This window comes from Artibeus jamaicensis, unplaced genomic scaffold (assembly GCF_021234435.1).
Source record: "Artibeus jamaicensis isolate MK-2021 breed Jamaican fruit bat unplaced genomic scaffold, CSHL_Jam_final scaffold_614, whole genome shotgun sequence".
In the NCBI taxonomy this organism is placed as follows: domain Eukaryota; kingdom Metazoa; phylum Chordata; class Mammalia; order Chiroptera; family Phyllostomidae; genus Artibeus; species Artibeus jamaicensis.
In genome coordinates, this window is record NW_026522050.1 from 2,902,274 (window position 1) to 2,924,967 (window position 22,694).

Below are 22,694 nucleotides of genomic sequence, written 5' to 3' on the forward strand. Positions count from 1 at the left end.
GCTACAACGGAAATAACCGAGCGCGGGGCTGCTGTTGGCCGGAGGGAGCCGAGCCGCTTCCGGAAGTGGCCGATCTGCGGGGTCTCGCTCTCCGACCTGAGCCGAGCGCCGGGCCTTGTTCTCCGCGTCCGGCGAAGGTGTTCCGGAAGGAGGCGAGCCCCGAGGCCGGCAGGGCCCGGCTTCCCCGCGGCCGGCAGAGCCCAACGTCTGGTGGGGCTCCGCGAGGGCCGGGGACTCGGGAGCTGGCTCCGGGCCGGCGGTAGCCGAGCTCGTCCGGAAGAAGCCGAGCGGACCGGTGCGGGCCTCGGCGTCCCAGGCGTGAGGCGGTAGCGACAACAGCGCGGGCCGGGATGAACTGTGACGGCTGAGGCGGCAGAGCTGCCGGCTGCGCGGGCCCGACCGAGACTTAAGCGAAGCGCCAGCCCTGTCCGGGCTTCGCCTGGAGCCGAGCCTTCCCCGACTCCCCGAGTCTCCCGGACCCCTTTGTGCAGCCGGAGGCGGCGGCGGGAACGACCATGGCGGCTAACATGTACCGGGTGGGGGGTGAGTACTGGGCGCAGGGGCTGCAGGGTCCCGGGCAGGAGAAGTTGGGGGCCGGGACCGCAGAGGCTCGGCCCCCCGCGGCGTGGTCCCGAGCGCGGACCGGAACCGGAACCCAGAGCACGGGGAGCGAGGGTGCGGGGACGGCGACGCGTTCCAGACGCCCAGGCTCCCCGTGGGGCCGGAGACAGCCCCGACGGCACTCTCGGGGCTGCGTCGGAGGTCCCCGCGTCAGGGAGCGGGTCTTGGGAAAGTGGTTCCGAAGGAACTGACAAGCAGGCATGGGGCGCGAAGGGCCCGGGGCCACCGCTTTGCCTCTTGCGGGGGAGCCACCGGGAGATTTCCTCTCCCGGGGCGTTTATTGTACGCCAGGGTTCGCAAAGGTGGGGGGGGGTCCTGCGCTAGGCGGAACAATTGCTTGCTTCGCTGAGACTGGGGTGGAACTTCATCGCTGAGTTGGGACTGCAGGTCAACCCCCTGCTTCTTATTTCTTCCTTAAGGCTCACTTTAGAGTGAAATATCTAATTTTAGAACTAGGTGGTCGGGAATGGGGGTACATCCCTTACTTCCCGTTAGTCTGTCTACGTCCATTTCTCAGCATCCTGTCTACCTGGATCCTTATCTCCTTTTGGCCCAGCCAGGCCTCCTTTCTCTCTCCTCTTACGGGTATACCCCTCTGATCTTCCTGGTTCTTCCCCACCCCCTCCTACAGATTACGTCTATTTTGAGAACTCCTCCAGCAATCCTTACCTGGTTAGACGGATTGAGGAGCTCAACAAGGTGAGTGGAGCAGAGTTCCCCACTCCCCTTTCCGGAAGTGGAAGTAGAAAGGTCTCTACTGAGAGAGGTCTCTACTTTCTCCTGAGATCTGTAGCTTAAGGTGGGAGAGTCAGAGGACCCTATCCTAAGTGCCCATTCATATTCATTCATTCATTCTGTCTTTGCTTTCAGGAAAGGCTATTGAGAGCTTAGTGGAATGTTACTGCTATACTATCTCTTGGGGGCCAAGGAAAAGGATTTGGAAGTGCGTCCTTAAATGTGTCTCATGCTCATAATTTCTTGGGTTTTTCTACATCCCTTAGAAACTTACTGACTGTTGTTAGTCTCTGTGCATTTCTGCTTTTCAGTGACCAATTTTCACAGCTCTTTTTCCCCCTCTTAGACTGCAAATGGAAATGTGGAGGCAAAGGTGGTTTGCCTTTTCCGGCGAAGGGACATTTCTAGTAGCCTCAACAGCTTGGCTGATAGTAATGCCAGTGAGTGACTCTGTACCTTCACCCTACCCCCCGGGCCCCCTTCCTCCTTGGTCTAAGGCCTGGGCATGCCCCTGCAGTGTTTCCCCTGGTAGCACGCCCAGGGCACAGGTGTGAGTCTGGGGGTGGGAAGTGCCTGGTCTGTGGAGGGAAGCCTGTCTTTACACGCTGGGGTTGGAAGCAGGGTGGCGAGCCCATGATGAGGAGAGCCAGGATAAGGCTTGTGTGTGAGTGGGCACGTGTGAGTGATGTGTGTCAGGAGAGACGGGAGTATTTAAATGGGGGACGAGGAGCTTCAGAGCAGCAGGGCCCTCGGGGGGCAGTTTTGGGTATGGGAGGACAATGGCTGGTGACTGAGGCGAGGCAAAGAGGAAGAGATTGCTTAGAAGCCTGCGTGGTAGGGAAGCAGGCTTAGTTTGCAACCACGAGGCAGGAACACTTTGAAAAGACAGCATAGGAAGTGAGGAAAGTTTTCTTGCACTTTTCTCCTTCTCTCTTATCCTGTTTTCTTCTCTTTTCCATTTTACATCTTTTGCTTTTGCCCTATGTTCATTCTCTTTACACTATCATCTTCAAAAAATATATCTCCTTTAATTTTCTTCAGTTTCTTTTTCCTTTTCTGCGTTGGCTTACTTTTTCCTCCCCTTGTTCCTCCTTTCTAAATTACTCTGCTTACTTCAAGCTGCTTTAGGCATAAAGGGGTTACGAAGGAGCTGGGCCTAACAAGTTCTCTGGCCCTCTGGGGTTTCCAGCTCCATCTGGCAGGGGCTGACCTTGGCCTTGTCCAATCAGAAGGGGGGTGGGGGGTGTGGTCCCCCTTTCCTTCGCACAGGGTTTCCGGAGCACACAGGCGAGGGGTGGAGCCTGTTGCACTCCCCCTTCTCCCGGTGGTTGGGAACAATGCACCAATGAGCCTGGGCCTGTGGCTCTTTTGCCCCCTCCCGCTTTGGTTGGCGCCCAGCCAGGTTAACCCTTTCCACCAAGGTTTCAGGGCAAGTTACAGCTCCTTGGGGAGGAAGGTGTTGGCACTAGGTTGAGAGATGCTGTCCTGGAAAGCCCCACAAACTTAACTACTGTAAGTAGAAAGTGAGGCATAGTTAGTAGGGTTGCACATGATGTTTAAGAGCAAAGAGGCTCCTGAAATCTGAAAAGAGGAAGTGTGGAACATGACCTTGTGCGATGCTTTTTCATCTCACGCAGTTTCTGGACCTTGGGCTGGTTTAGGGAGAAAGAAACAAGTGTGAGATTCTCGCTGGGTGTGAGGTGTGCCGATCTGGGCTTTATGAACGGCGTCTGAGCGCTGGCCACCTGGGTGTGGGGTGTATTTCCGTAGCATCCTTTGTACTGCCAGCAGCTCTTTCCTAAGAGCATTAGTGATGGAGGGTTAGGAACGTCTCTGATGGGGGAGAGGGCTAAGCAGGAAAGCTGGCGAGATAGGGCTATGGAAGGCAGGTGCCCGGGGAGTGTGAGGAAAACAGCTGAGACAGGGAATGTTTTCCCCTGGGCCAGACCGTCCAAGGGGCTTCTTTCCGGATCGGCTTCCGACTTGGTTTCTTCCTCCTTAATCTCCCAGGGGAGTTTGAGGAGGAATCAAAGCAGCCTGGGGTGTCGGAGCAGCAGCGACATCAACTGAAGCACCGGGAGCTTTTCCTTTCCCGGCAGTTCGAGTCGTTACCAGCCACCCACATACGGTACGGGACAGGCAGGACCACTGGGGGGCACTTGCTTAGAAGACGGAGAGGAGGGAGGGGTGGTGTATGGGGGATGTGGTGGAGAGAGGGTGGGGACTCACCCAGAGTCTTCTGACCTCTCTCCTGTAGGGGAAAATGCAGTGTGACCCTCTTGAACGAGACAGATATCTTGAGCCAGTACCTGGAAAAGGAGGTGAGAAGGAGGAGTTGGGAGAAGAGGGTGGGGGGTGGGTATTGCCCTAGGAGGCAAGAGGACCAGGTGGATGAGGTACAGTTGACAGATCGCCCGTCTGGGGAGCTCTAGGTGCACTGCCCCTGCCTGTGAGGACTGCTGCCCTGCTCATCTTCTCTCTCCCATTTCCAGGATTGCTTTTTTTACTCACTGGTCTTTGACCCTGTGCAGAAGACACTTCTAGCTGATCAGGGTGAGATCCGAGTTGGGTGCAAATACCAAGCTGAAATCCCAGATCGCCTGGCAGAGGGTAAGCAGCAGGACAGACTGTACACACACTGGGTTATCTGACATCAGAGTCCCTGTGAATCATGTACCTTGGAGTTGTACAGTGCACAGTCTGCATGGCTCTATGCTGTGACCCTGCCAGAATATGACCTCAGGAACCTGGGGGTGGGGGTCGGGGGGCAAGTGGGCACAGTTGGGAAGAGAAGTCTGAGAGTGGAGGAGGCTGGCAGAATCCAGTCAGGAGACGAGGAGGAGCAAGTGGCTGCCGTGAACATCAACATACCAGCTATTCTCCCTCCCCTGCCCCTGACGGTGCCATTGCCCATTCCCCAGGAGAATCTGATAACCGGAACCAGCAGAAGATGGAGATGAAGGTCTGGGACCCGGACAACCCTCTCACAGACCGGCAGATCGATCAGTTTCTCGTGGTGGCCCGGTGAGGGGTGGGTGGATGGGGAAGACGGGCTGAGGGAGGTGTGGACACAGTTCTGAGCCCCATTCTAGGAGATGGACATCGTTATGTTTTTGGCATGGGTGTCATCCTTTTTCCTCATCTGGCTTAGTGCCTTGGCCCGCTTGTGCTTTCTTCTTTCCCTCCTGACTTCTCAACTTCTCTCCTAGAGCGGTGGGAACCTTCGCAAGAGCCCTGGACTGTAGCAGCTCCATTCGGCAGCCAAGCCTGCACATGAGTGCAGCCGCCGCCTCTCGAGATATCACCCTGGTGAGTAGGAGTTGGTGGGCGGTCAGGCAGGCCGGGCCTTGTGGGGAACTGCAGAGCCCAGGGACAGGAGAGGGCTGTCTCTGAGCTAATGGGTTCATTTAAAGAGCGCAGGAGAGCATGCCGAGGGTTCCAGGTCATCAGCTTCGCTTCCTGCCTGCCTTGTAGTTTCATGCAATGGATACGTTGCAAAGGAACGGCTATGACCTGGCGAAGGCCATGTCGACCCTAGTGCCCCAGGGAGGGCCAGTGCTGTGCCGCGATGAGATGGAAGAATGGTCTGCCTCAGAGGCCATGCTGTTTGAGGAGGCCCTGGAGAAGTACGGGAAGGATTTCAACGATATTCGCCAGGATTTTGTAAGTGGATGGGGCCAGGAGGAGTGGGGGAAGAGATGGCAGGTAAGGGAGCCAGGACCTGCGGCCAGATGCGAGCTCACCCTTGTTCCCTCTGCCCTCCTTAGCTACCCTGGAAGTCACTTGCTAGCATAGTCCAGTTCTATTACATGTGGAAAACCACAGACCGCTACATTCAGCAGGTATGGTCCGGGCTGGGAGGCTGGGCCAGAGGCCTCCTGCTGAGGGTGCCCTGATCCCTCTCTTTCTCCCCTTCCTGCAGAAGAGATTGAAAGCTGCTGAAGCAGATAGCAAACTGAAACAGGTCTACATCCCCACCTAGTAAGTGTGATGGGTCAGGGAGCCTAGCGTGTTTCCCTTTGCTTTCCCCAGCCTGTGCTTTCTTCAGTGATTAAGGCTGGGCGGGAGGCAGGGCCAAATTATTATAGAGACGAGGTGGATACAGATTCTTTTCCTTGAATTCTCTTCTTTTCTCCTCCTTCCCACCCCTGTTAGCACGAAGCCAAACCCTAACCAGATCATTTCTGTGGGCTCAAAACCTGGCATGAATGGGGCCGGGTTCCAGAAGGGCCTGACTTGTGAGAGCTGCCACAGTGAGTTCCGGGGAAGGACAGGGATGCCGAGGGGGTGAGAGGTCTGCTCTGATCGAAGAACCTGAGGGGCTCATGTGGCACACTCCCCCCCCCCCCCGACCTCCACCTCCTCTCTGTGCTCCCGCAGCCACACAGTCTGCTCAGTGGTATGCTTGGGGCCCGCCCAACATGCAGTGCCGCCTCTGCGCTTCCTGTTGGATCTACTGGAAGAAGTATGGGGGACTGAAGACCCCGACCCAGCTTGAGGGGGCTGCTCGGGGCACCACAGTAAGGACCGGTGGGGGGCAGGGAGAGGGGAGAGCAGTAAGCATACTGATGCGAATATAGGTGGAGGCCAGAACACCAAGCTCCATGTGTGGTGATGGTGTGACTGGGGGGAGGGAGCGGGGAGAGAGGTGGCTTAGGAGCCAGTAGGTTGGAGAGCAGTAGACAGCAGTCAGGGGTAAATAGCCCTCTTCAGAGAATGGAAGAAAAACGAAGTCTTTCCCCTTTTTTCTGTGTTCTTCTAGGAGCCACACTCGAGGGGTCATTTGTCCAGACCTGAAGCCCAAAGTCTCTCTCCCTATACGACCAGCGCCAACCGGGCCAAGCTGTTGGCTAAGAACAGGCAAACATTCCTGCTCCAGACCACCAAGCTGACCCGTCTTGCCAGACGCATGTGCAGGGACCTGTTACAGCCAAGGAGGGCTGCCCGACGACCCTATGCCCCTATCAATGCCAATGCCATCAAGGCAGAGTGTAAGAACAGGAGTGCCGGGGCTAGTGGTGGGTTTGGGGTTGCCCGGCCAGAGGCTAGTGTTTCTCTGGATGTTTGACGGCAGTAGGGACAGGAGGCCACAGAGGTTTGTGAAGAAATTAGACGTGGCTGCTGGTCCTAGAAGAGGCCTGTGTAGGTAAGCTCCTTCCCAAGCTTTCACTTCTGTTCCCCAGGCTCCATTAGACTTCCTAAGGCCGCCAAGACTCCACTGAAGATTCACCCTCTGGTGCGGCTGCCCCTGGCAACTATCGTCAAAGATCTGGGTATGGGATGGGGAACCAACTGCAGTTACAGGGTGGGTGTAGAATGGGAACCAGTTTGGGTGGTGATATTAGGCTTTTAGTCCTTATACTGTCAAAACCCTTTCCCCACATTTTTTCTTTCCCATTCAGCCCACAGAGGTTCAGTGTAACAAACTGTCCTCTTGTGGGTTAACAGTGTCTTCTCATGAGCTATCCAGTATGGCCATACTGATTTGACTCCTGTGTGATTTTTGAAACACTGGTCAAGTTTTTGTGAAGTCAAAGGCTATATGGGGATTTTTTACTGTGTGGGGAGTTGGTGCCCCGAACCTCCACATTGTTCAAGGGGCAGCTGTGTTGATAATAGCTTGTCAGACTTCTCCCCCATCACTACTCTTAGGGATGCCGTGGGAGGCTGCATAGAGAAAAGAACGTATGAAAGTTCTTTCTTTTCTTTTCTTTTACCTGGCAGTGGCCCAGGCACCTCTGAAACCAAAAACACCTCGGGGTACCAAGACACCGATCAACAGAAACCAGCTGACCCAGAACCGGGGGCTGGGGAGCATTATGGTGAAACGGGCCTATGAGACCGTGAGTTGACAGACTGGAGTGGGCCACGCTGAGTCGGGTGGGCTTTGATGTCTGATAAGAGTCTGAGACAGTCCCCGCTCCTTGTGTTGCCTGACCCTCTTCTAGATGGCAGGGGCAGGGGTTCCCTTCTCTGCCAATGGAAGACCTTTGGCCTCAGGGATTCGCTCAAGCTCACAGCCAGCAGCCAAGCGTCAGAAACTAAACCCAGCTGATGCCCCCAATCCTGTGGTGTTTGTGGCCACAAAAGAGACCAGGTAGGGAGCTCACACTGGGAGGCGCTGAAAGGACGGCAGGCACGGGAAATAGCGTCTGAGCGAGACCAGCTCCAGGAAGACTGGGTGCAGAGTGGGGGTGCCAGAAAAGAGAGCGTCAGACAGATTGTAGTGTGGTCTGTGGGGTTTCAATTCGAGGGTCTTAGCCTCCTTGATCTTCCTCTCCTCTTCCTGGCAGGGCCCTGCGGAAGGCTCTGACACACCTGGAAATGCGGCGAGCTGCCCGCAGGCCCAACTTGCCCCTGAAGGTGAAGCCGCCGCTGATTGCAGTGAGGCCCCCAGTCTCTCTGCCTGCACCCTCACACCCTGCCAGCACCAATGAGCCCATTGTCCTGGAGGACTGAGCATCTGTGGGGAAGGGAGGTGGGCTGAAAGCTAGAGGGTGGGTGGGTGCCCAGGTAACCCAAGTTCCCTTCCCTCTGGTATCCAAGGGAGTGAGGAGTGAGGGAGGGAGGGAGCAAGCAAGTGTGTCCTCCGAGGGGCTGCCCTCTCGTGTTACCACTTCAAGGCTTGTCCCTTTCCTGTTCCCTCCACGCCTGGTGATAGAAGGCTGACTGCAGGAACTTGGCCCATTGTGGAAACCTAGCCTGTTTTGGGGGGTAGGACCCACAGTCGTCGTGGACAGTTTTAGGGGGAGGGTTTTTTAATTTTTTAAAAATTTTGCCTCCCTTTGTGAAAGGGGATGGGGGAGGGGAAGATACCAGGTGGCAGTACCTGGTTGGGGGCGGGGGGCGTGCACTGCCATGACTGCCATGTCTGTCTGTTTTTGTTTTTTTTTCCTAATTGGGGGTTTCTCTTCCTGTCCGGTGTCCGGACTTTCCTAAATAGTTCGAGGCCCCTAAGCTGGCATCCACGTCAGCCCACGCTCGCTCTTTCCTTCCCTTCCCTGGTCCCCTCCGCCTTTTGTACGCCAATTCTCAGAAATAAAGATCTTTTGTCCATTTTTTAAACCTTGGATTCTGTAATTGGTTCTTATAGTAACAAATAAAAAGCCGTTTTCTTCAGCTTCTCCTGGCTCAGCTATTCTCTGCCATGGGTGTGTGTGGTGGGAGTATCTTCAATTAGGAAAATAAAAGGAAAAAAGAACAATAAAAAAGCTCAGCTGGGATTTGCCCTGGGAACAGCTTTAGGAGATAGGCAGTCTGGACAGGTGGCCTGCTCCAGCCAGCTTTCTTATGGCACCCAGACTGCTCCCCAGCTCCCAGTGTTACACCCAACCTGCTCCCCAGCTCCCTGTGTTGCCAGAGCTCCAGTGTGACATTCAAAGTAGTTGGGTTGAGCGGGTTCTCTGGATGGAACTCCATAGGAGAGGTGTGTGTGTGTGCGCAAAGGTGCTTTTCCCTCTTTCCCAACTCAACAGCCCTTTCCCTTTCACTTATGGAATTCTGGGAGTTGGCTAGAGGCCAGGGCAAGACATAGCCCACCTTGGAAGGGGTCTTACTACCTACCTCGGTATATTTGCACAGAGTGCTGCTTCCTAGGTCCCCAAGTCTAGCGTCAGCAACTGTGTTAATATCAGGGTCCACTCTAGTACTCTTTCCTGCCTTTTTAGGTTTGAGAGGCAGACACCTGAGGTAGGCCCAATAAAAGCATTTATCAGCTGATGGCTGGTGCCAATTCAGTGCTGATAGGAGCCCCCAATTTAACTGGCCCAGCCTCTCTGTAGCTGCACAGCTTGTGCTGCTGCTGTCTTCCAAGACATCATCAACAGCCAAGCTCAGCCAGGGAAACCCACCTTTCAGAGTGCACTCTCAGGACCACAGGGGAACTGACATAGGGATGGAAGTCCCTGCTCCCGGTTCCTAATTGGCCTGGCCTCACGCAAATGAGGGCTCCAAATAGTCACGGTCTGATTGGTCCAAAAGGTATTGTCCTGATTGGTCAGGAACCCTTATAAGGGTTGCCTCAGACGGCAGGAACACGGTGCAGGCAGGTCTGTGCAGGGTTCTTGTGCAGTTCAGTTTACGTGGGAAACCCCTATGTAGAAATGGCTGTTAGGCTCTTTTTGAAAATTTGAGCCCACTTAGCCACCAGGAGCCCTTTTTAGTAGGCATCTTTTTTCTCAGGGTCTACACATCAAGAAGTCTATTAGGTGCTCCCTGGGCTTTCTTTTAAAGATAGGGAACATCCTCAGCAGTAGTGACTTGCTCAGGGTTGCAGACCTTGAGAAGTCTGCCTCAGGTCCAGCGCTCTGTCCACAGTCCACAGCTGTGAGCTGATAACTGCAGCAAGAGCTGCCTAGCTCATATGACAGTCTTCTATCCCATGGTCCTTGTCCCTAGGGCCTCCTCAGGTCCCCCACTCTTTGTCCTGAGTTAACATTTGTAGTGTTAGGATAAACTAACCACTATACTAGTCTAGAGGAAAGCAGGGTTTTCTCTTCCAATGTCTTTTACTCGGTTGCTACCATACTAGGGCCCGTTGCATGCCTTGAAGTAGGCTGGTGGCTCTGGCTCTTCGTGAGTGCAGCCCACTATCGGGGGAAGAAAGCAGGAATCATCCTACTGCAGAGTTCCGGCTGTGACTCCTTGAAGTCCAGAAGGTTGACGGTTTGGGCGGAGCCTCCCAGCCAGGACTAGGAAGCTGTCGTAGAACATCGTTTGGAGGGTATGACGGAGGACAGAGAGAGAAACAACAGCATTGCGGTTGGGAGTCCAGGGACAGCCCTGGGCTGCGTGGAGGCTGCCCATCCTCTGGCTTAATATCCCCAGATAAATATGGGGTTGCGGATACAGCCGCGCGGGTCTCTCTACTGCCCCGAAAAGCACTGCACAACCCGCCCAGGACCACCAGCAAGGAAACAGCTGGCTGTCAACCCCGCGTCCATCAGTGTCTGTTGTTATGAATATTCACGATTCTTTGGACCAATCAGCACCTGAACAGCTCAGAGCACACCAATCGGCTTACCGCATGCAGATAAGAATCGTGGAAGGGCGGCTCTTCCTAAACCCCATAAACATAAAGCCTTAATACCCGCTGAAACGGAACCCTGAGTCAAAGGAACTTGGTTTCCGGAGGAGTGTGCCTGAAGATTAGCCGCCTTACGTCACTTCCTGTTATACTGGCGGAAGTTGCTTCCGAGTACGTCACGATTTGGAAGGCTGGGTTCCGCTGGTGGCAGGAGTGGTTGCATTTGTTCGGTACCGGGGAGTCGCGATGGCGGCGGTGGATTCGGATGTCGAATCGCTGCCGCGTGGGGCTTTCCGCTGCTGCCTCTGCCACGTCACTACTGCCAACCGTAAGCGGTGGCTAGTGAGGAGGGGTGGTTGTGGGCTTTCGTCTTTGGATCCTAGAGAAAGTTAGGGTTACAGGTCATAGTTCTTGTGAAGTGGATAAAGGTGGAGTCACCTCCATTTTCACTCCGCCTGTCCCAAGGTATTAGAGAGTGGGGAAACTCTCACCACCTTACATCCTCATTTCCAGTGTCCGAAATCTCCACGATGAAAGTTTCGTCTTTTTATTCTCCCTTTAACCACCATGTATTAGACATCCCCGTTGTGTCTGGTACTTTGCTGGCCTCTGCCGCGAGAGGGCATTCGGAAAATGAAGGAGCTCAAGATGTAAAGATGGCAATTTCAGTGCTCTACAGACATTTTGGGGAGTTGTGGGGTCAAAAAGAAGGTAGTAATTAAGTAAGGGAAGCCTTCACTTAATTAGAGGCAAAGATGGGTGAAGTACCATGGCGTATATAACCGGAAGGTGGGTTTGGAAAAGTTGACAAGGTGCTTTATACGACAGCACACGGGGTTCAATGAAACCTCCGTTTTCACTTTGAAGTCTGGAATCACAGTATTACCGAAACAGGGTTTTCCTTTTTTTTTTTTAAAGGAGAAATTGGTTTATTTAGTCATTAATAGTCCTTTTTCCCCCCCTTTATGAATGGCTTTACTGCTATTCCATGAGGGCCAGCCAGAAATCCAGGAGCGTCTTCCCTGACCCCACGTAGGCATTGATGACATGAAGCAGCTGACTAAAAATGTAATAAATGGCTGCTAAACTTTGTTCTCATTTGCCATGTACCCGACTCTCTGCTATATATGAACTATATCTATTTGTTATGTATTATTATTATCTCAATTTTATATCTGAGGAAACTGATGCAAGAGAGGTTAAGTAAGTTGCCCATGATTTCAGCTTGATAGAGCTGGGATTTGAACTTGGACAGTGTGGCTTCATATCTTGCATTTGTAATCTTATTATTTTTAATATTTATTTATTTATTTTTAGAGAGAGGGGAAGGGAAGGAGAAAGAGTGAGAGAGGAACATCAATGTGTGGTTGCCTCCCACGTGGCCCCCACTGGGGATTCGGCCTGCAACCCAGGCACGTGCCCTGACTGGGAATCGAACTGGCTACCCTTCGCTTCACAGGCCTGCGCTCAATCCACTGAGCTACACCAGCCAGGGCTGTAATCTTATTTTTATTTAAAAAATATGTATTGATTTTAGAGGAAGGGAGGGAGAAACATCAGTTTGTTTTCCACTTATTTATGTATTCATTGGTTGTTTTTTACTTTATTTTTTAAAATTTTATTTATTTTTAGAGAGAGGGGAAAGGAGAGAGAAAGACAGGGGAGAAACATTGATGTGTGAGAGAAACTCTGGCTGCCTCTTGCATGCCCCCAATGGGGGACCTGACTGGCAACCCAAGCATGTGCCCTGACCAGGAATCTAACTGGTGACCTTTCAGTTCACAGGCTGATGCTCAACCCATTGAGCCACATCACTCAGGGCTGATTCTTTATTTTAAAAATATTAAAAAATATTGCCTTGGCTGGTGTAGCTCAGTGGACTGAGCGCGGGCCTGTGAAGCAAAGGATCATGGTTTGATTCCCAGTCGGGGCACATGCCTGGGTTGCAGGCCAGTTCCCAGCAGGGGACACATGAGAGGCAACCATACATTGATATTTCTCTCCCTTTCTCCTTCCCTTCCCCTCTAAGGATAAATAAAATCTTTACAATATTAGAAAAATATTTGTTTTTTAGAGAGAGAGAAAGGGAAAGAGAGGGAGAGAAACATCTATGTGAGAGAGGAACATCAATTGATTATGCACCCTGACTGGGGACTGAACCCACAACCTAGGCGTGTCCTCTGATGGGGAATCAAACTGGAGACCTTTCACTTTGCAGATGACACCCAACCAACTGAGCCACACCAGTTAGGGCCAGTGGTTGATTCTTTATGTGCCCTGACCTGGGGTCAAACCCTCAGCCTTGGCATATTGGGATGATGCTTCATTTGTAATCTTTATACCATACTCAGAGATGACCCATAGGGCCTGATATATTTAGTTCTGTATATGATTTGGATAAGTTACCTGTTAATTTTGGTTCAGTTTGTAGGTGTTGCTCTTCCTAGCATTTCTAGGTGGTTTAAGAAATACTTGTAGTCAGTTTTCTTAGGAACCACTTGGAATGCACTACATGTAAAGACAGATGGACGAGAGAGGAAGGCGCAAGGAGCCAGGACTTTGTTTATTCAAAGTTCACACTTTCTATGGCTTCCAAGTAGGATTTAGGATGCAGAGAACAAAATCAGGGACGAGCACCCGGAAGAGTGATTTGGATATTTTTGTTTCACGTTTGCCTTCGCAGGACCCAGCCTAGATGCCCACTTGGGAGGCCGGAAGCACCGGCATCTGGTGGAACTACGAGCTGCCCGAAAGGCCCAGGGACTTCGAAGTGTGTTTGTCAGTGGCTTTCCCCGGAATGTGGATTCTACTCAGCTCTCTGAGTACTTCCAGGCATTTGGACCTGTGGCCAGTGTCGTCATGGATAAGGACAAGGTAGAGTGAATGGTTCTGAGGGGAAATAATGAGTCACGTGTGAAACATATCAAAATAAACGAGAGAGAGAGAGAAACCAGGAGTGTGTTTTGGCTGGTTCCTGTTGTGGCCTGCGCATGGTGGACACCAGAGCACTTGAGTTAGCCGGCTTTGTGAATGCCTCCCAACTTGAATTTTCTAGTTCACCAGAGCTAGTCACCAGGGCACTTGTACTTCACTTACTTACTCAGTCAATCTTTTATTTGCTGTTTATTTATTTATTTATTAAAACTTAAAATTTAAAAAAACTTTTATTCTAGAGAAAGAGGAAGGGAGAGAGAGAAACACCACTTTGTTCCACTTATTTATGCGTTCATTAGTTGTTCCTTATATGTGCCCTGACCGGGGGATCTAACCTGCTACCTTGGCATTTTGGGATGATGCTCTAACCAGCTGAACTAGCCAGCCAGGGCCTGCCAAGTATTTATTCACTGCCGACTGTACTAGGTACAGTGCCGAGAGCTGCGTTCTGAGTAGTGAACAGGATAGATGTGGTCCCTGCTCGCACAAAGCTCACAGTAGTGGAGAAAGCAGACAATTAAAATGAGTAATTACCATGAAGTGGGTGCTTTAAAACCACGTCATTGGGAGATACGGGAGATACAGCCTAATTCCACAAGAGACTGGTTGATAAACCAGTTTATTAATTTACACTGAGGGGCACTGAGGTCATCTGGTCAGAGCGCTCTGTCCTCTGGACAGTGCTGAGCAAACAGGCTTGTTTTTTGTGGTCCTTTTTGTCTTGCTTCCATGCAGACCTTTTGTCAGTATCTCTTTAGTCCCTGGAAAAAAATTCACCGTTGGATCTGCGCCCTGGTTGTATGGGCGCGGTTAGGCGGTCTCCCGTCTCGTCAGCGTTCCAGGTCTTCCTTTAGAATGGGACGGCGTCTGTTTTTCTTAGGGGTTGCATTCAGCAACTGACCCGCAATGGCTTAGAACAGGAAGTCCAGGGGTTTACTCTTCTCCTGGCCTGTCATTGGCATGTGGCTCGTACTTCATAGACGTGACGATGCTGCTTCCATATGTTCAGGTAAGAAGGGGCAAGTTGAAGGGCAGAGTATAAAAGGCTAGTGCCTGCTGAGCCAGTCTTCCCTGCCCCCTTTTCTTTATTTCTCAGGAAAATATCTTTTCCAGAGGCCTCTTTCAGTAGACTTCTTTTTGTATCAAATTGGCCAGGACTCTAGTACATATAACCATGACGACATATAACTATAGGCTCAATCCACTGAACCACACCAGCTAGGGCAAGTTTTAGTTTCTTAATTTATAAAGTGGGAAGAAAAATACATGGCTTATGGAAGTCTTACGAGACTTAGAAATTGTTTGTGCATTGCTTGGTGTAAGATAGAGCGGTGGCCCTAGCTGGGGTGCCATATGCTGGTCCTGACGGGGGAAGATGGCTGGCTGCGTGGGCTTCGGAACCTCCAGGCCTGCTCTTCCTGACGTTTTCAGTGGAGGTTCTTGAGGGAAATGTGTGCACCAAGACGAGGGCAGGCAGGGACACCTGGTTTCTATCTAGGTGGGGCTTTGCCTGCAGGCTTCATGCTGAACCCCCGTGTGGAGAGCCGTGTGATTTCTCAGGGTCGGAAGGTTGACCTGGGCAGGTCCTCTTTGGCTTCCCTTTGGCTTTTTGCTCTCTTCGGTGTAAGGGTGGAAGTGAGGGTAGGAAGAGCACCCTCCTTTTATTCTCATTTGAGATGTGATGTACACAGCATAAAATTGGTCCTTTTTAAATTTTTTATTTTTATTGAATGTTTTGAGGTAACACTGGTTAATAAAATTATGTAGGTCTCAATCGTGCAGTTCTGCAACACATCATCTGCATATTGTACGTTCACCCCAAGTCAGGTCTCCTTCCGTCACCATGGATCTCCCCCCTTTACCCTCTTCTGCCTCCTCCCAGCCCCTCAAAGTCGCCCTTTTAAAGTGTGCAACTTGGTGGTTGTTAGCATACAGTAGTCCCCCCTTACCTGTGGGGGAAAATTTCCAAGACCTCCAGTGGGTGCCTGAAACCACGGATAGTACTGAACCCTGTGCACATCCTTGACTCTTGAACAACATGGGTTTGAACTGCAAGACTCATTTAGAGCGCACGGGCCCTGGCTGGGTGGCTCAGCTGGTCAGAGCATTGTCCCAGGCTGCCAAGGTCGTGGGTTCGATCTTCCAGTCAGGGCACATGCAGGGAGGAACCAGTGAGTGCATCGATGGGTGGAACAACGAATCGACGTCTCTCTCTCTAAAAATCAATCAATAAAAAAAAATTCCGCTGCACGGGTCCACTGAAAAAATCCTCGTGTAAGTGGACCTCCTCAGTTGAAACCCACGTTGTCCGAGGGTCCACAGCACTTTTTATACGCGCATGTCCGCTGTAAAGTTTAACTTCTAAACTGGGCACAGTGAGAAAGTGGCAAGAGTAACTGATAAGGAAGTGGAACAGCTGTAACAGTGCGCTGTAATGAAAGTCACGTGAAGGTGGCATCATTAAGAAAAAGAATGTTTGCCAGGACGCGAGCACTGTGGAGCACCAGAGTGACGAAGGCGCAGGTGGCCTGTGCGGTGCAGACGCGCTGGCTGGGCGGGGCGGGCAGAGTGGGGGGGGGGGGGGGGGCGGGGTTGCGCTCTGCTGGTCAGAGTGGCGTACAGTTTAAAACTGGTGAATAGTTTCCAGAATATTTTGTTGTTTTTTTTGTTTTGGACCATGGTTGACCACAGGTAATCAAAAGGGCAGAAAGTGAAATCTCGGATGAGGGGGACTGTTGTACTCACAGGGCCCTGGAGTCGTTTCCATCACCCGCTAACGAAACGCACACCCTGTATCGGTCGTTCCCCACCCGTGACTCGGGGCTGTGTGCTGGTGAGGCTGTACCAGCCTCCCCAAACCGGTTAATTTTTTAGTGTGGTGAGAGGTAGGGGTCCAACACCTCTCCTCTGTGTGTGGCTCTCCGCTTGTCGCAACACCTTGTATTGAGAAGACTGTGCTTTCATCAGTGAACGGTATTGGCCGCTCGTTTTCAACCTTTGTTGAAATTCAGCCGCCCATAGATTTCTGGAGTCCCAGTTACATTTCCTTAATCTGCATTTGTCTGGGTTTTTTTTTTTTTTTTTTTTTTTTAATTTTAGACAGAGAGGAACAGGGAGAAACATCGATTTATTGTTCCACTTATTTATGCATGCATTGGTTGATTCCTGCATGTGCCCTGACCAGGGATCAAACCCACAACCTTGGTGTATTGGGATGACGTTCTAACCAACTGAGCTATCCAGCCAGGGTTGCATGTTTATGCCAGTACCACATTGTCTTGATTTCCTTTTTTTAAAGATTTGCTTTTATTTATTTTTAAACAGAGGAGAAAGAGAGGGAGAGAAACATCAATGTGTGGTTGCCTCTTGCGCACCACACACTGGGGAACTTGGCTGTAACCCAGGCATGTGTCCTGTCTGGGAGTTGAACCTATGACCCTTTGGTTCACAGGCTGGCGCTCAGTCCACTGAGCCACACCAGCCGGGGCTGTAGAGGGTTTCTTGACGTAAACAGGCAGGGGGCTCCAGCTTTGCCACTGAAGGAGAATGTAAAAGAATGTGGATTTTGTCTACAGCCATACCGCCCTGAACACGCCCAATCTCATCAGATCTCGGGGAGCTAAGCAGGGTCAGGCCTGGTTAGTACTTGGAGGGAACTAACCACCTGGGGATATTTGGTGCTATGGGCTTAAAAGAAAAATGTAGTTTTTTCCCTAAAGCAGTATTTTTTCCTGCTCCTGCTAACATTTTAGTTTAAAAAATATATATGGGTCAGTGAATGTTCCTGAACTCAACCAAATCGTAGCCACACAGCTGCCGCATCTCTGCTGTTGCCAGATGGTGAGTTCAGCAAAGGTAGGGTTTATGTGTTCATATCTACACCTAGCACAGTGTTCATTACGTGGATTCTCAGTCAATGTCAACAGAGTGTAATTGAAGAAGGAGAAGTGAGGGTGGGCCCGAGTCAAACTGGGGAGTTTGTCACTGGGGAGGGGGGACACTGGAATGGGTGAAGAGGCCAGCAGGAGTGAGTGACGTGTGGGATCCGCGAGGATGGGAGAGTTGCTTCTCTGAATGTGTCTCCTGTTCCAGACACAGTGACAAATATTCCTGGCTTATCGGGTGCTCCCCCTTCAAACTTCTTGCCCACTGTCAGACCAATCGTGTGTTTGGATGCTTGGTTGCAAAACCACCATCTCTGCCCATTGTGATTTTCTAGGGAGTGTTTGCCATTGTGGAGATGGGGGATGTGGGTGCCCAGGAAGCTGTTCTGTCACAGCCCCAGCACAGCCTGGGGGGACATCGCCTACGCGTCCGGCCACGGGAACAGAAAGAATTCCAGAGACCGGCCTCCAAATCTCCCAAAGGAGCGGCCCCGGACAGTCACCAGCTGGCCACAGCACTAGCTGAGGCCCCAGACGTGGGGGCACAAATGGTAAAGCTGGTGGGGCTGAGGGAGTTGTCCCAGGCCGAGCGTCAGCTTCGGAGCCTCGTGGTGGCCCTGATACAGGAGGTCTTCACGGAGTTCTTCCCTGGTGAGCCACCTGCTTCACGGTGTCTGAGCCCGCCCTGCCCGCCCGGTGCTTTCCTCCCCCATGTCTGCATCCTCAGTGCTCCCTGGGCTGGAGGGGTTCATTCGGTTGCTCTTCGTGCCGTTATGTTCTTCCACCCCTTAGCCTCCCCCCACAACGTCTCCTGACCTTTATTCTCTGCTCGGCACCCAGGCTGTGTGGTCCATCCTTTTGGCTCTTCTATAAACAGCTTTGATGTCCATGGCTGTGACCTCGACCTCTTCCTGGATCTGGGCGACTTGGAAGAGCCCCAGGTGAGTGCCCAGGGAAGCAGTCGGTGGGAAGGGCCGTGTGACTCCGGGCAACCACATCAGCTGCCTTGGCGCCTCATCTGTCAAAGGGGATGGCGGGGCCCACCCGAAAGGGCTGCGGTAACTCGAGAAACGTGGATGTGCTGTGTATAGACAGGATGCAAACGAACTGGCATTTGTAACAGGAAAAAACCCAGATTTCGAAGTGCCATGTATAATATCTTATTTTGAAAAAAAATCTATGACAGTACATATAACATGGTAATTTTGGGGTTACACCTTTTTGCTTGTTTTTTCTTTTTTTTTCCTAAAGATTTCATTTATTATTTTTAGAGAGGGGGCAGGGAGAGAACACATTTCTTTCATCATTCCCCCCACACACACACTGTACAGACACACACAGACACTATATTTGCCGAGTCACCTGAGAGGAGGTGGCACACAGTGTGCCTTCCCCGCCCAGCACTCGGCGTGCCCCACCGGCGGAGCGAGGGTCCCGGTGCGCGAGTGCAGCGCAGGTACCGGCTGAGGCGGCGCTGCCCCGGCACAGGTGTGAGACATTACAGGACGCGAACGCACACAACGGCTCTGCGGCTGCCCTGACGGCGGACTGTCGTGCTGTCTCTTCAATATTCTTTCCTCTGCGACAGTTGCTCTGCCTTCTTTGGCCTTTCTTGACAGTGACATTTCTGTGCACAATACAGACCCTTTATTTTATGGGATTAAAATGTTATTTTTAACTTTAAAAAAGTATTATGAGGATTAAATGAGTTAATATGTATAAAGGCCTTGGAATAGGGCCTGGCACATAATAAGCAGTAAGTCTCGGGGACGGGAATGTTCCCGGTTAAGGGACAGCAGAGGCACTCACTCAGCTTGTTTCCATCCACAGCCAGTCCCAAAGGCTCCAGAGTCTCCATCCCTGGACTCGGCCCTTGCATCCCCAGTGGACCCTCAAGCCCTGGCCTGCACCCCAGCCTCCCCTCCAGACTCGCAGCCTCCATCTTCTCCCCGAGACTCAGAAGCCCTGGATCTAGAAATCCCTTCCTCTTCTCTGGCGCCCCACACTCCAGATTCGGCTTTGGCCTCTGAGACCCTTGCTTCTCCCCAGTCCCTGCCTCCCGCCTCGCCACTGCAGGAGGACCAGGGAGAGGGGGACCTCGGGAAGGCTCTGGAACTAGCAGAGGCCCTGAAGGGGGAGAAGACAGAGCAGGGAGCCATGCTGGAGCTGGTGGGGTCCATTCTTCGGGGCTGTGTCCCTGGAGTGTACAGAGTCCAAACTGTGCCCTCTGCCCGACGCCCCGTGGTCAAGTTCTGCCATCGGCCCTCAGGTCTCCATGGTGACGTCTCCCTCAGTAACCGGTACCTTTGTTTAGGGGGGTGGTTGGGGAGGGCCCCCTGAGCACTCTCGGGTGGCTGAGGCAGGAACCCTGGTGTGGGGAGCTCTTGTACCTGCCAAGCCTCAGGGTTGTCCTTCTTCGGTCCCATCCCTCTTTCAGCCACTCTTCTCCTGGGTGGCTTCCATTCCAGTGTTCATAAAGCATGTTTTTTGGAATATTATTATTAAGGGATTTAGAAAGAGTTCCAAGCCCTGGCCGGCTGGCTCAGTTGGTTGGAGCATTGTCCCGATGCAGGGAGGTTGTGGGTTCGCCCCCCAGGCAGGACACATACAGGAAACCACCAATGAGAGCAGAAATAAGTGGAACAACAAAGTGATGCTTGTCTGTCTGTCCCTCTCTCTTCCTCTCTCTCTTTAAAATCAATAAATAAATTTAAAAGAAGAAAAAAAGAGAGTTCCACGGTTGAATAAGTTTGGAAAATACTAAGTTAAATGCAAACAGCTTTCTCCCCTCTCCCCGACTTCCTCTCTCCCTCCTTTCCTCCCCCCGCCCCTTCGTTTCTGTGCACACTCAAGCTTCTGAGCAGTCGTATAACGAACGACACGCTCCGTGAGTGTCCGAGATGGGCAAGTAGGATGTAGTGTCTTTCTGTGCCCTCCCCAAGACCAGTGTCAGCAGACACTTTGGAAACCACCTCTGGGCCGTATTCCTCTCTCCCCTTAAGCAAGTCAGGAGTAAGAGCTGGGGGTGATGTAGGTCCGGAGGGTTCCTGAGCCCTAACATCCTTGTCTCCTTTGTCCCAGGCTGGCCCTGCATAACTCGCGCTTCCTGAGTCTCTGCTCTGAGCTGGATGGGCGAGTGCGGCCCCTCGTGTATACTGTCCGCTGCTGGGCTCAGGGTCGAGGGCTGTCAGGTGAGAGTGCGGACAGACCTGGGGCTGGGTTGGCTGGCCTTGGGGCAGAGAAGTGGGGCAGGGTTGGGACAGACCACGCCGGAGGGGACCGGAAGCACCTCTGTTCTAACAAATTGTTGATTATTTACCCAGGGAGTGGCCCCCTTCTCAATAACTACGCCCTGACCTTGCTCGTGATCTATTTTCTTCAGACCAGGGACCCCCCTGTGTTGCCCACTGTGTCTCAGCTCACCCAGGAAGCAGGTACAGCAGCCCTGCCCGCACCCTCTCCATCTCGTGAACTTCATCTCTCCTCCTCTTTGTCTCACTGAGACGCCCTGAGCCACCCTGGGAATGAGATCTCTGCTGCCACCCTCATTTCCAGCCCTCCCCCTCCTTTCCCCCCAGGCTTCCAGCTTCCAGGCTGACCTACACCTTTTTTTCACTTTCACAGGTGAGGGTGAACAGGTGGAGGTTGATGGCTGGGACTGTAGTTTCCCCAGAGATGCCTCGAGACTGGAGCCCAGCACCAATAAGGAGCCCCTGAGTGAGTGTGGGGATGGATGAAAGGTGTTAATCACAACAGTAGGGCATATGCGTATGCCCCACGGTCACTGTGTGCCGGGCATGGTTCTTAGACAGCAGCTTTGACAGACAGCTAGTGTCGTTACTGCCATTTCACAGATGAAGAAACCGTGCCTTGGGATAATGAAGCAGCTTCCCTAAGGTTAACACTGCTAGCAAGGGAGGGATCAGCATCTGGGGAGGGACGTTTCTAGGGGAACAGAGAGAGCGTGGCCTCTTGTTTATAGGGATCAAAGAGGCCTGGCTTCTGGCTCTTGTTCTGAGCTACTTGGATAGGAAAAAGAAGTCCTGCTAAGAGAATGGTCCTGGTTCAGGGCCTGAATCAGTTCTGGGTTCTGAGTAACCCCTTTTCCTTGGTCTTCCTCCTCCTCCAGGTTTCCTGCTAGCCCAGTTCTTCTCCTGCGTCTCTGGCTGGGATCTTCGCGGCTCACTGCTGTCCCTGCGGGAGGGTCAGGCACTGCCTGTGGCAGAGGGCCTGCCCACTAATCTCTGGGAGGGTCTGCGCCTGGGCCCCATGAATCTCCAAGACCCCTTTGACCTGAGTCACAATGTGGCAGCCAACGTAACCAGCAGGGTAGCCGGGCGGCTACAGAACTGCTGCCGAGCGGCAGCCAGTTACTGCCGAAGCCTCCAGTACCAGCAGCGTTCTTCCCGGGGCCGGGACTGGGGGCTGCTCCCCCTTCTGCAGCCCAGCTCCCCTAGCTCCCTGCTGTCTGCAACACCCATCCCTTTACCTCCTGCTCCCTTCTCCCAACTCACTGCCGCCCTGGCCCAGGTGTTGAGGGAAGCGCTGGGTTGCCATATAGAACAGGGGACCAAGAGACTGCGGTCAGAGGGAGGTGGAACTGGAGATTCTCCCCAGGGAGGATCACGAAAAAGATTGAAACTAGAAGAACAGAAAAAAAGCTCTGAGGAGGGGGAACCTGGGCAGCAGGGATGTGCGGGGGACCACGGCAAAGATGGGGTGGAAGAAATGGTTATAGAGGTTGGAGAGACAGTGCAGGACTGGGCTATGCGGAGCCCCGGGCAGTCGGGGGAGCCTCTCCTGACGACTGCAAAGCGTCTAGCCACTGGAGAAGAGGAGCAGTCAGGTCACAAGGTCCTGGCAGAACAGGGTCCCAAAGAACCTCAGGCAGCCCAAGAAGGGTCCCAGGTTGAGACAGGGAAGGGGGAGTCACTCTCATCCATGAGCTGGCGCTGCGCCTTGGGGCACCGTGTGTGGCAGGGGCGGCGGCGTGCGCGGAGACGCTTGCTGCAACAAACCAAGGGAGGTGGTGGAGGCGCTGCTGGCACAGGAGTAGAATGGCTGGCGACTGAGGCTCGAGTAACCCAGGAGCTGAGAGGATTGAGCAGTGCTGAACAGAGGCCAGAGGCTGAGCCGCTTCTGGTCTTTGTGGCCTCTGTCTCCCGGGCTGACATGGCTCTCACTGTGACCCCACTCCAGGATTCCCAAGGCCTGTTCCCTGATCTCCATCATTTCTTACAGGTTTTCCTCCCTCAAGCACTTCGAAATCTCCTTAAGTGAAGGCTGGGACCCTAATGGCCAATAAAAAGCTGCTAGTTTAATAAACACTACAGTTTCCTCTAGTTTCTGCCTGGTAACAGTCCTTCTTCCCCCAGTACTTCCCCTCCCGAGACCTCAATGCAGCCTTCTCAGTGGTGCCTTCTCTGGCCACAGAGGAATAGGTCTCAGCCTGCTTCTGTCCCACCACTTACCACAACAGGGAATGGCTAGGACAG

General features: G+C 52.7%; 2 protein-coding genes across 3 annotated transcripts; both read left to right on the forward strand.

The window, feature by feature from the left end:
• Positions 1-32: 32 nt before the first annotated feature.
• On the forward strand, positions 33-8,475 carry MTA2 (metastasis associated 1 family member 2). 2 transcript variants are annotated; one of them, XM_037126643.2, is made up of 18 exons: positions 33-543; positions 1,253-1,320; positions 1,703-1,796; positions 3,367-3,484; positions 3,614-3,677; positions 3,849-3,966; positions 4,278-4,380; positions 4,566-4,665; positions 4,831-5,019; positions 5,124-5,198; positions 5,279-5,337; positions 5,512-5,609; positions 5,737-5,876; positions 6,119-6,347; positions 6,540-6,629; positions 7,081-7,199; positions 7,305-7,453; positions 7,650-8,475. In XM_037126643.2, exons 1-18 carry the CDS (start codon positions 516-518, stop codon positions 7,813-7,815), a joined length of 2,007 nt encoding a protein of 668 aa, XP_036982538.1. In that variant the 5' UTR covers positions 33-515; the 3' UTR covers positions 7,816-8,475. The 2 variants fall into 2 exon arrangements, with proteins under 2 accessions (XP_036982538.1, XP_053515063.1); XM_053659088.1 differs by lacking the exon at positions 7,305-7,453.
• Positions 8,476-10,546: 2,071 nt separating this feature from the next.
• Positions 10,547-22,541, forward strand: TUT1 (terminal uridylyl transferase 1, U6 snRNA-specific). The gene is made up of 9 exons (XM_037126630.2): positions 10,547-10,709; positions 13,065-13,255; positions 17,535-17,850; positions 18,040-18,140; positions 19,030-19,499; positions 20,281-20,390; positions 20,523-20,633; positions 20,824-20,916; positions 21,329-22,541. The coding sequence occupies exons 1-9, from the start codon at positions 10,628-10,630 to the stop codon at positions 22,477-22,479; spliced, it is 2,625 nt and encodes an 874-aa protein (XP_036982525.2). The 5' UTR covers positions 10,547-10,627; the 3' UTR covers positions 22,480-22,541.
• Positions 22,542-22,694: the final 153 nt, after the last annotated feature.